At 48.3% G+C, this 13,028-nt stretch overlaps 1 protein-coding gene across 1 annotated transcript; it reads right to left on the bottom strand.

Moving 5' to 3' along the window:
• Nucleotides 1-834: 834 nt before the first annotated feature.
• ATP6V1G1 (ATPase H+ transporting V1 subunit G1) lies at nucleotides 835-10,352 on the bottom strand. The gene is made up of 3 exons (XM_072842518.1): nucleotides 10,141-10,352; nucleotides 6,000-6,100; nucleotides 835-2,647 (listed from the first exon to the last, which is right to left on the bottom strand). The coding sequence occupies exons 1-3, from the start codon at nucleotides 10,220-10,222 to the stop codon at nucleotides 2,474-2,476; spliced, it is 357 nt and encodes a 118-aa protein (XP_072698619.1). The 5' UTR covers nucleotides 10,223-10,352; the 3' UTR covers nucleotides 835-2,473.
• Nucleotides 10,353-13,028: the final 2,676 nt, after the last annotated feature.

Raw genomic sequence — 13,028 nt, 5'->3', positions numbered from 1 at the left:
TACAAGTAGAGGCATGTGAATATCCTTTTTTATGCTCAGTGGGAACAAATCACACACTGTTCTACATATATGTGTATCTTGGAGGTCATTAGTTCATCCCATGTCAGAACCATTATCTGCCTTAGTGGTCAAAGAACCAAACAGATGCTAGTTTATCATGTCAGGCCACAATAAAAGGGAGCTCTTAAAACCCAAGTCCTGGCCCCACTCCCAGCAATTGATTCATCTGGCCTACTAGCACCCAAGCACCCATTTTCCCTGAGTACCGTCAAGCTGGAAGGCTAGAGCTAGTCCCCCCATCTGTGCTCTTCTACAGCCTCCATACCCCTGGGGATCTCACTCCCTCTATTCCCTTCCCTACCAGCCTCAAGCATGTTCTTCTCACCTCCCTTAAACCATGCCCTCCATCAGCCACCACTGCCACTCTTCCCCTTCCCCCCCCTTCCCAGCCAAGTTTCTCCACTCACTCTACATTCCATTCACTCTTCAGACCACTTCAGTTCCTCTCTCCCAGATCACCAAGCTCTGTTCAGATGTTATCTTTCCTCTCAATTGACCCTAGATCACATTTTTTAAGTACTTTAGCTCTACCAACATTCAGCTGGTTGGCCTGAAGGGAAGAGTCAGCAGAAGCATAAGTACGTACAACCCTACTAACCCAGGATGAAAATGTTGGTGGCCAACAGGTTAGATACTGGTTCTCAACTGGTGAATGTGGGTTTTGCTTCTTCATGGTCCTCCAGTTTGAGAAATCTGTATTTACAGTAGACAGAGGTGGGGTTTGGTGCATCAGGAGTAAAGTCCTAACAAAACTGGGTACAGTGTGGAACCATGTTAAGATGGAGATGTTTATTAGATATCCAAATCAAAATAGCAAATAAGCAATTGACAACTCTAGAGTTCAGGAGAGAGAGGCTAGATATAAATTTTGGATCTTCAGCACAAATATTTAAAGCCATGAAAAGAAGGTGGGTTTCAACAAGGAAATGAGTGTAGAGACGTCTAAGAACAAATCCCTGGAAAAAAGAATCAGAACTAAAGCAAGAGACGGAGGAGCAAAGTAGCACATCCCTGCAGAACAAAGCTAACAAAGTGAGTTCAAGAAGAACTAGTCAACCCTGTCCAACAGGACTGAAAGTCCAGTAGGAAGAAGACTGGACCTCTCAATCTGCTCATCACTGCTGACCTTGACATGTGGTTTCAGTGGAGTGAAAAGCTTGACTGGAGTGCTTGAACAGTAAAAACTGGAAAAGCTCATCTAGAAAACTCCTATGAGGAATCGCACTATAAAACGGAATAGTAACTAGTAACGAACATGGCCTGCAAGCAACCCATCGTGAGTCTCATAAAATGTGATTCCTATAAGGGCATCTACTGCTCTCATGCTATTTCAGAACAAGCAAGGAAATCCCATTCACGTTCTCTCTCAACTCTATGTCTACTAGAAATTATTTTGCAGCCAAAGACTTTCAGCTAACAGAGAGTCACAGAGCATTTAACTCTTACAGAGCTAGTGTGAAGCTCCTATAGGTATTACACATATCATTTAGCCCGCCAGGGAGGAAATCTGCTTGGTAACTGGCCCAAGGCTGCACTAGTCCAGCGTGCTCTAGAGAAGAGGCAAACTGCAGACTTACTAGTCTGATGCTGTTTTTCGAACCGGATGTTGGGCGAAATCACAAGTGATTTCCTTCCTGCTAAGATAAATACGAAAAATATTTTCTGAGTATGCATGCAAATGTGTACGTGATACATCTGCTAATTTAATTTCCTACGTGAAATTCTGCAGAACATCTAGGTCAAAGTGTACTCTGCATCATCAAAAAGGATGAAGGGGGGGCGGGAGGGGATTGCATGCCAAAGTCTTTACTTTTAAATGATTATCAGTACACCAAGTAATAACATGTAACAAGTTCTTGAATTCTATCATCTAATAATTTTGATTAAGAGAAAATAAAAGCAGCCCAAACAATTATACTAGTATTTGCTGTTCTGCCCCTTAGCCAGAAAGGACTATTTTAAGGCTGGCTGCTGCTTCACACAAGTTACAATTAACTATTTACTACTTTTTCATAGATAAAGCCCCTGACCTTCAAGAAAGCTTTAGGGAAAAAAATATTTAATCCCTTTCTTTCTTTTAAACAAAAAAAAAAAAATTATTTTAACTACATCTAAGAAAGAAAAAGTACCGATATATATGTTGCTTGAGCTAAAAGGCATAGGAAAACAGAACGTATGCACATTAAATTTCTAAGAAATAATGAGGTAAAAGGAGAAAATCTTTGGATAAGCTCTACGTTTGTACAAAGAAGCTTGATTTGCTATTCTCCAAAAAGTGAAGGGACCTACACTATAATATACAGAAATAATTTAATGCCTTTTCACAAGGATGTAACTCAAGCTGTGCTGAAGCTTCATATTCCAGGAAGGCATATAAAATGCCAATCTGCTCACAGAGCTACTTCTTCCTCTCCTATCCATTGATGCGGTAGTTTTCATGGATTTCTGGCCGGATGTCACAGACAAAAGCCAAGAGGTTATCCAGGACTTCATCCCTGTTCTGCTGGAAGTAGGTCTGGAGGATGGTCATCTTCTCCTGGGTCTCCTTCTCCACTTCAGTGCTGCAGCTGCCATGGGATCCCAGAGCCTGGAGTCAGGGGAGGGGTAAGGACACATAGGGAAGGTCAGGTCGACACTCAGGCTGGTCCAACTTCCTTATTTCTGGAAAAACCCAGTCTCATCAGTGAATACAAATCATCAGCAACAGGCAACGTAACCTTGTGACTGAAGAGCATGTGGGAAGGTGGCGTTCCCAGTTAATGGGAGCAAAAACTGATGCAATCACTCTGGTGGCCAACCTTCAAACATCGATCAAAAGTAAACTGCACATTTCCCCTACTCAGAAATCACCCCAGAGAGCAATATATTCATTCTATGTCAACCGTATAGCCCTAACCAAAGACTGGAATGAACCTAAAGATCCAATAACTGAGGACTGGTTAAACAAATCATGGGGTACCTATTCCAGAGAACATTCTCAGCTATAAAGAAAAATAAAGTAGATGTGTGCTGCAAGACAGAACGAACTGTAAAATATGCAGTTTAACAGGGAAAAAGCAAGATATAAAATGGTGTCAGTATGGTTGGTAAATGTGTTTGGGTCGTTTTAAAAGGGAGAGATAAATGAGGTTATTAAAAAAAGAACACCTCTTAAAAAAATAAGGGTGGAAGGGGATGCAATTTTGAAGAAACAGTTTCAACATTACTAGTTAACGTTCTAGCTCTTATATTCAGCACTGGATTCACCAGTATTATGTATACATGACATCTATTCTTTCAAATATAAATACTCGGGAATCCCCTGGGTGGCTCAGCGGTTTAGCACCTGCCTTCGGCGCAGGGCATGATCCTCGAGTCCCGGGATCAAGTCCCATATCAGGCTCCCTGCATGGAGCCTGCTTCTCCCTCTGCCTGTATCTCTGCCCCTCTCTCTCTCTCTCTCTCTCTCTCTGTGTGTCTCTCATGAATAAATAAATAAAATCTTTAAAAAAAAAAAAAAAACGTAAATACTCTAGAAGAATATGCAAGAAATTATTAATAAGTGACTATTTCTGAGGAGGACTGCAGGTCTGGGTGGGAGGGAGACTAACTTCATCGTTGCCTATTTTACTGCTTGAATTTTTTGCCATATTCACGTCTTATTCTTTCAATCTCCATTCACAATTTTAATAGATACTGACATATATACTTTAGTCTTCACCGTATAGTCAGCTTTCCATCATGGGTATGCCTACTTGGTTAGAATGAGACCTTGATCAGGTTCTTCTTCTTCTTCTATAAGCCCTTTATTAACAAGTCAACAAGAAAGGGAGAAAGTTGTAAGAATACTTTTCTTGGAGACCCTCGGAGGGTCAGGCACTGTCAGAACTTAGCAGGCCCAGGAAGGCAACCCAGCCAGAGGCAGAACAGAGATGAGGGCCCTGTCCAGGGAACAGCAGCCCCGGGGCACCAAGAGGGAGCGGCTTGGGCCTCAGGCAGGGAATGTGCAAACGTTGTTGAGGCTGCACAGGGAGGGATGGAGTGAGGGGTTCCCGGAGGAAGCCCAGAGCACTGTGTTCCCCTGCATGGGCAGACACACAGGAGAGCCAGTGCCTACATGCAGTTTACACACAGAGAGCGGAGGAGGAATCCTCTGGCAGGAACGGGGGTGGGGAGGGCTCGTCCCAGAGCTTGAGGAAGTAGCTTAGGGAAGTCTCCCATCAGGTTCTTGAAGATGAAACTTTTTTGTGTTTGACCCTATCTTCTGAGCTGCTCTTGCCTCTTTCCATATGTATTAACAACTATGTCCCTTCCAAGCTGTACATGCTCTCTAGTGCACAAGGTGAAAGCATTCTCTCACGTCACCTAGTCCTCCATAACCTGTAAGGAGGCCATCACTCCCCTTTTCACAGATGAGAAAACCAAGGCTAAAAGAGCTCAATGTGAGGGACGCCTGGGTAGCTCAGAGGTTGAGTGCCTGCCTTCAGCCCAAGGTGTGATCCTGGAATCCCAGGATTAAGTCCCACATTGGGCTCCCTGCATGGAGCCGGCTTCTCTCTCTGCCTAAGTCTCTGCCTCTCTCTGTGTCTCTCATGAAATAAAATCTTAAAAAAAAAAAAAAAGGCTCAAAGTGTACATATAGTTTCCCGAGTTCAAACTTAGGACTCTTCATCCTTTATTGTTACTGTAACTGCTCATATTGGTGGAACAGAGGGGCATTTCCTGTTAGTTAGCTCAGTTGCTCTTATTTTTAAAAGGTCCATAACCCAGTCCTTGGGGGGAAGGAGGGAGGAGAAAAGGGGACAGTACCTCCATTCTATGAATATAAACTATATGCCCGGCCTCAGTAAGTTGTCTCAAAGCTGAAGGGGTTACAATGAACATGCTAGGAAACCTCAGAGCTCATGCTTGCATCACAGCACTGATCCTGTCTCCAGAAGCAACTGCAGCATCTATGTACAAATTAGAGGCGGCAGCTGCCCTGACAAGAGTACTTCTACACTGTCTTGTGGGCAGTCTGGCAGTTTACAGCTCTGCCCCAGTTCGAGTCAGAGACATCTGAAGTCTTAATAGCACTGAAACAGTCCAGTGCAAAGAGGAAAGACACTTGTGCTACTTACTGCAATGAGAGAGGCATGTGGCTTTAATCACTGGACTTGGGCCTGAGAGGGTGTGTGCCTGGAACCAGTGAAGGTCACAAGGTAGACTTGAGAATGAAGCCCACAAAGACATGGGCCGAGTTGAAAGATGGAAATAATGTCCTGAGAGATTAAGCTCCTGGATCAAAATAAAGTTAGCCTTTCACCTGAGTTTTTAATTACGTACACCAATAAACTTCACTTTGCTTAAAACCTGTTTGAATTGGTTTGAACAGTAAAACCAATTACTTGTATCCTAGAGTCCTGACAGTTTCTTTTCTCTGTGAAGCCCTCCGCCATCCTCCCCCTTTCCAGAATTTTCCGTTTCATGATCTGTTGTTGTACTGTTATTGCATGCATCTTCTGCTTCGTAGCCCAGCCTACCCTGTTGCTGAGTGTCTCGACTACACTGGAGTGGGCTCCAGCTGGCGGATGTTTATGACCACCACAGCCCTTCTCACAGCTGTAGGTTTGCATGACCTGTACTTTGTTATTGAGTCAGACTATACTGACCATCAGACTATAAGCTCCACGAGACAGGGACTGTCTATCTCTGTTCACAGCTGATCCCCTAGCATCTAGCACAGATTAACATGTTCAATAGATATTTGTGAAATGACTAAGTGAACACTAACACTCAAAGTTAGTTAAAAGCTGATCACCTAGGAGACTCAGCCTGGACATGCAATAGCCAAATTTTCAAATTTCAAATTTCAGAATCACAATCTCCAAGCTGTGCTGGATATTTTGAGACCCTGGGGAAAAGGGGAGAAGAGGAAAGCCTCAGGAATTAAAGCAATAATGAAAATAAACCAGGCCCACCGCAGCTTCCTTGGCCTTGAACTCCTTCTCTCTTTGCAGACGGTATTGTTCAATTTCAGCCTGAGCTTCTTCTTTGGCCTGCTTCAGCCTCCGGTTCTTTCCTGTTTTCAAAGGAAAAAGCTACATCAAGAAGTGGTTAAAAGACAAGCAGAAGAGGAAGGAGAGACTGAGATGGTAAATTCTAACAGTAAACAAGGAAAAAAATTTTAAGGTGCAGTCCCAAGAGACATGCATGGGAAAGAGGGAATACAGAGCTAACTGCCGGTACAGGTTCCTGCCTCCTTCAGGCTATACTTAACTAGGAAGTGACTAGGTCAAAAGGACACTCTTCCCAAATGATACTGTAAATGATGGGGAAAATTCTGGAATGTGTCAGAATATTCTCTCCATCTCCACTATTAAGAACCAACATAAAATGGGTGACATTAGCCATCTGGGGGAACTCCTCCTCTTCCCAACAAGTAAACACCTAAGTAGCTTGCTGATGACAACCAGAGCTCTGCTGAGACGCTGAGCAAGACTAATATGCTCCCAAGGGACATCAACCTAAAATGTAACTGATGAAACAGATGATGTAATATTGGAAACTAAAAACCATGCCTGTGCACAAGAAAATAAGTGATGAAAGGGATTCTGGAAAGGAATCCTGAATGGGAAGAACTGGATAGTTAAGACTGCACAAGCATCTAAGAAGGGAGGAGACACAGGTGCTCTGGTTTCTTGAAGAAAATAAACACACAGTTGAGAAAATTCTCTAGATGCCATGGGAGCCTGTATGAAAATATGCCACAAGACCAACCAGCACATATTCTTTGTTTTGAATATGTGATCAAACTCGCTGATCAAACTTCTCAGATACCCAAATTAGTTGGGGGGGAGAGGGGAGGAGAACTTAAGACGATCAACCTGAGCATTTATTGAATTTAGAGCAAAGACATCCTACATCTAAACGCAAGCTTTGTTAGACATCAATGTATATAATTTCCCAAATCCCACTCAACCCACAGGCATGAATGAAACTGAATTAAACCTTCTGTCTCCTAATGAAGAACAGGATTTTGGATGTATAATGACCCCATGACATCAACACCCCTTGATGTTTCTGGTACAACAATCAACAGATCTAAGCACCCAGAGACTATCTCTGCAAGTGTAGGTTTACTCCGGTATTATTTAGGGCCCACTGCCGTCCACGTGAGCCAAATTCCCATTTCCTCCACGTGCCATCCTCCTCATCGGCTACATTCAAAGCCGTATTTCAGAGCCGAAGATCTTTTCCAAACCAACAATCTACAAATAACGTTTATGGCTCAAACATTATGCTACCTCCACATAATTACACAATACCACTCTTTTTGTCACTCTCAATTCCCACAGCTCTCTGAATTAAGATAAAATCATGCTCTGCCCATCATACCTTCAAAGTTCAATTCTGATGGGCTTCTCTGAAAACCAAAACTAAATATTTGAAAAGGAAATCATATTTCTTTTAAACCTTATTTTTGAGGGAGCCAGCATTTTGTTTCTACTCCAATGAAATAAACTATAACCCAATTAAGTTTTATGGCCCAAAGCACTGATTTCATGAAAAACTGAAGTTTTGTCACATCGTGCACACACTTCCTCTTCCCAATTCCTAACTGGGCAAGTCAACCACAATTACTGATCAAGTAAGGCAATGATTCTTTTCAAATTACAGCTCTTGGGATCCCTGGGTGGCGCAGCTGTTTAGTGCCTGCCTTTGGCCCAGGGCGTGATCCTGGAGACCCAGGATCGAATCCCACACATCGGGCCCCTGGTGCATGGAGCCTGCTTCTCCCTCTGCCTAGGTCTCTGCCTCTCTCTCTCTCTCTATCATTAATAAATAAAAATTTAAAAAAAAAAAAGCTTAAAAAAATTACAGCTCTTGTCAATACTTCTGTTCCTAATTACTACAAATTCTGAGATGTATTCTAGCCATAAACTTACTCCTTTAAAACAAACTCATTCAGTAAATATCAAAAAGCTATCTGAGACACACAAGATCCTGCACCAAGCTTGAAGAGATAAAGAGAAGCGTAAAATGTGACCCCTACCTTCAGGGCACTCAATTCTTCTTCCTATATTCCCAGTATTTGTTCCTGCCCCTCTCCTGAATCATCTCACATGCCTCCCCACAGACACAACTTCTGTTACTAAGGAGCCATCACAGGACACACTCTGAGAACTCATTCTGGAAATAGCTTATCAAGGGCGTGATGAGAAATATTCTGTGAAAAACACAGAACTTTCCAGTGACCAGAGCAAGAATAAAAGGCTTGTTCCCACCCCCAGCTCCCTCAAAGAAAACTCTTCCTCTGAAGCACAGAGCCTCACATGGCCCCTAATCCATAAAGTACAAGAGCCATGCTGGAAATCTACTTGGCTATGGGATAAAATCCTAAGTCTTGTAATGGGAGAAACACCAAGGAATTACTAACAGTAACAGATCTTGCTATGTTATCCTTGCAAGGGAAAAGAGGCCTCTAGGCTGCTTCCCAGGGCAGGGTCAAACCATTTCTCACGCCTCGCGTCACCCAACTGTATAACAGGGACACGAAGACCTACCTCACCAGGTGGGGAAACAAATACGTACCCTTAAATGACACACAGTCCCTGTAATCCAAGAGCTTGGTCTAGCGACTGAGCCACCTAAAGAAACAAAGGCACTGCACCGCGAAGACAGAAATAAGCTCTTAGGAAGGGCTCCTGGCCTAGCTGGAGCAGAGGACAAAGCAGGGAAGGCTTCCTGGAAGAACTGCTGCCTACATTCTGAGATCTGAAGGACTCATAAGTGTCAGAGAAAGAGTGGAAACTAAGAAGAAGCACCTCCAAGCAGAAAAAAGCTGTGCAAAGGCTTGCAGGTGAAATAAGGCTTCGGGGGGTGGTTCAGGATGCCTGGAGGAGAGAACCTGAGAGGGAGAAGGGAAGAAAGCTAGCTCCTGATCCAAAAACGCTGCTGCTCCCCCCCCCCCCCCTTATCAAGGAACCTGGGCTTTATTTACTCTGCAGGCCCTCAACATTTGTTGAGTCTCCTTAAGGCCGTGGGGAAGTCCTATTCGCACCCCAGGGAGGGCTCGGACTCCAGCGAGGAGAACACACTTGGACTTGGGAGGCGGCAGCGGCCTTCTTCCCTCACCAGTCCCGGTTAGATCCACCTGCGAAGTTCCTGAGCAACCTTCCACTTCTCAACTCTAACCCTGTCTCACCTGCCACTACCCGGCCCACTCTCTGCTCCCTTCACCGGGACTCCGAATACCGTGATGATGGAAACGCTGGTGCACCGGGCAAGGCCTCTGGCACATAGTAACCACGGGGGGGGGGGGGGGGGGATTAACAAATTAGGCTGGTACCTGAGCCTCAGAAAACCTAGTGTCCCGGCCTAAGATGCTAGGTGTCGGGATGGAGGGGGGGGTGGGGGAGCGAACAGCCATAAACACCTGGGCGACTGGCTAAACACCGCGAGGGAGAGAAGACGGCAAAGAGGGCGGTTTCTAGGCCCCGCCACCGCGAAGAGGACGGTTTCTAGGCCGAACAACAGCGAAGAGGGCGGTTTCTGGGCCCCGCAGCCGCGAAGAGGGCGGTTTCTGGGCCGAGCAACCGCGAAGAGGGCGGTTTCTAGGCCGAACAACAGCGCGGAGGGCGGTTTCTAGGCCCCGCAGGCGCGCGGGGGGGCGGTTTCTAGGCCCCGCAGGCGCGCGAGGGGGCGGTTTCTAGGCCCCGCAGGCGCGCGGGGGGCGGTTTCTAGGCCCCGCAGGCGCGCGGGGGGCGTTTTCTAGGCCCCGCAGGCGCGCGGGGGGCGGTTTCTAGGCCCCGCAGGCGCGCGGGGGGCGGTTTCTAGGCCCCGCAGCCGCGCACAATGAGACCGCGGGCCCGAGCAGCGAGTGACGGGGGCGGGGCCGACGCGCTGCGCCGGAGCAGCCCCCTCCCGCGCGCCCAGGCCCGCCCAGGCCCCCGCAGGCCCCCCGCAGGCCCCGGGGACCGACGGCGCCGAGCCCCCTCCCCGCCCCCCCGCCCGCCTTCCGGGCCTCGTCCGCCGCCGCCGCCTCCGCCTCCCGCGGCCCGGCCGCGTCCCCTGCACCCCGCGCCCCGCCGGCTGCCCGTCCCACGCCCCAAAGCTCACGCTTGCGGGCCTCCGACACCTTCTCGGCGGCGCGCTTCTCGGCCTGCAGCAGCTGCTGGATGCCCTGCGACTGGCTGGCCATGGCGGCGGCGGCGGCGGACGCTCCGGGGCCCAGCGAAGCGGCCTAAGTCGGCTCGAGCGGCTCCCTCGGGTCAGCTGACCCAGCCGCTGGGGTCTGCGCCTGCGCGCTGCGCCGACGCCCCGCCCACCGTCACGTGACGTCCGCGGCGCCGCGTCAGCTGATTGCGCTCGGGCGCGGGGACTGGAGCGGGAAGGGGCGGGGCGGGGCCAGGAGCGCGGGGGGCGCGGCTGCGCCTGCGCAGGACCCGCCGGCGCCCTCCCCTCCCCCGCTCCGCAGGTGCCCGGGGCGCGGACCGCTCCCCTCTAGTGCCCCCGCGCCTCGCTCGCTCTCCCCGCGCTGCAGTTTTCCGTTGGCGCTTGCCGGGGGACGGACGTCAGGAAAATCTTCCCGGGCCCGGGGGCAGAGCGCGGCTCGGCGTGGGCGGCGGAGCCCGGGGGCCCCGGGGAGGATGCTCTCCCTTCTCTGCGCCGCTTTCCCGCTGCGGCCCGGGCCCCGGGGGGCTCCGAGGGCGGAGCAGGCGGCGGGGTCCCCGGTACCGCGCACGGCGGGTGCACACGCGCACGGAAGACAATCAAAATCGATAGGAAGGGATAGACTGATGAAGGAATGAAGGGGAAATGCAGAGCACGTTGGCCAGAGGGGCGCGGGGAGGTGTCCGAAGGCCTCCCCAGGCCTTCCCCAGGAAGCAGCTCTGGAGCCACGCTGCGCCCTCGGGTCCCCGATAACCAAGCTGAGTCCCCGCGAGGGTCTGCAACTTGCCCGTCACCCCCCCCCCCCCCCGCTCTGTCGGATGGGGTACTGGAACCGAGCCAGGCTTGCAAAGCGGAGCATCTGATCCATGCGCTCTTGTGCAAGTGGGGAGCCTCTTGGGGGCTGGGGAAGGACCAGATGGTCCCCCGGAGTCCGCCGAGCACCGGGAACAAAGGGATGCCAGAACTTTCCGACAGGAATATCTCTGTACTCAGAGAGGAGCTGGATTCATGACTCAGGACATGTTCGTTTGATTGAAGTCAGACCTGGGGTTGGGAAAAGAGCTAAAATCCAGAACACCTGTTCTTTTCTGATGAAGGGAGCAGTGCTTGACTGGTCTCTGGGACTGTTAAGTCCCGTCAACCAATTCCTGGGAAGATTTGTCATTTTTCAGTGTTCTAAGAAAGTGTGCTTCATCCAGTCAGTCCACAGAGGACAACACATACTTCTAAGAGTGGCAAGAGGATTAGGAGGTGATGGTAGCCGAAAAGTGGAAATAACCCACAGGCCTATCAGCTGATAAACAAAATGAGTAGATAAACAAAATGAGTTGATAGACAAAAAATGTAGCACATGCGCACAGTGGAATATTGTTTGATCCTAAAGAGGAGTGAAGTGTGTGATCGATACAGGTGGCAACCTGGATGGACCTTGGTTAACCTTTTTTTTTTTTTAATTTTTATTTTATGATAGTCACAGAGAGAGAGAGAGAGGCAGAGACACAGGCAGAGGGAGAAGCAGGCTCCATGCACCGGGAGCCTGACATGGGATTCGATCCCGGGACTCCAGGATCGCGCCCTGGGCCAAAGGCAGGCGCCAAACCGCTGCACCACCCAGGGATCCCGACCTTGGTTAACCTTATGCTAAGTGAAAAGATGCAGGCACAAAAGGCCACACGTGCAGCTTCACTTACGTGAAATGTTCAGAACAGGCCAAGCCATGAAAACAAAAGTGGGTTAGTGGCTAGTCAGGAGAGGGAAGGAGGAGTGACGGCTAACTGGGCTTCTTTGTTGGGATCACGGAAATGTGACAGATAGTGGTGACAGTTGCACGTCTTGTGAATGAATATAGTTAAAATGCCAAACTGCCTGCTTTAAAAGGGTGGATGGGACGGTATGTGAGCTATGTCACAATAAAACTCCTACAAAGAGAGAGAGAGAGAGAGAGAGAGAGAGAGGAGGAGGAGGAGGAGGAGGATGAGGAGGATGTGAAGCCCTTGCACTTGCACGGTTTCTAGTCTGTAATAAATGCCAGGAAATGGAAGCTGTTGTTTTTATCTGGCTAGAGGGTAATTGTTTGATTTACAAACCTGGTCCTCGGGACTTAACAAAAGCCTTCACACTAGGGTTCCTCTAACAAACAGCTTCCTGAAAGCATCAAAATATCTACACATTCCAGATTTTTTTTTCTCTTTTTTTTTTATTTTATTTATTTTGCTTGCAACGTTTCAAAATTTCACTGTATAGAGCAACACTGCACAATCCGCCCTCTGAAATGTTCAGACTGGTTGGTATTTTCTGGTTATCTGAGTGGGTGTTGGTTGTCAGAACTTGGGTCCTCTGGGGAGATGTCCCGAAATAACTAAGAAATGAGGGTGAAGCAACTGCCCTCCAAGGGAAGCCTTGAAGTCCTGAGCCTGCAGTCCAGAGCAAAGATTCACAAAGTTGTCTGAAGGTTACAGAGTGGATCCCAGACTTTGTACCCCTGATGAGTGAAAGTATTAGCACATCTAAGGAAAGACTGCCCATTCTGATGTGTGGCTGTTCAAACACAAGCCAGAAACAAGGTGAAGAGCCAATAATGACCTTCACAGGTCCCAGCTCAGCAACGACCAAGGGAGGTGGGGCCTCTCATTGCTTTGCCTGAGGAAACTAGACAGCTGGGTTCAAATCTGTCTGTCCTTTACTTGCTGGGTGACCTTGAGCAGACTACCTCACGTCTGTGAACCTCAGACTCCTCATATGTTCAAAATGGAGTTGATGGCAGTATCATAGGGTAATCGTGAAGGTTAAATTAGTTAATACATGTAACTGGCTTTGAAAGTACTCACTACTAA

The sequence above is a fragment of the Canis lupus genome, chromosome 10 (genome assembly GCF_048164855.1).
Source record: "Canis lupus baileyi chromosome 10, mCanLup2.hap1, whole genome shotgun sequence".
Lineage (NCBI taxonomy): Eukaryota > Metazoa > Chordata > Mammalia > Carnivora > Canidae > Canis > Canis lupus.
This window is presented reverse-complemented; position numbering and strand designations above follow the sequence as displayed.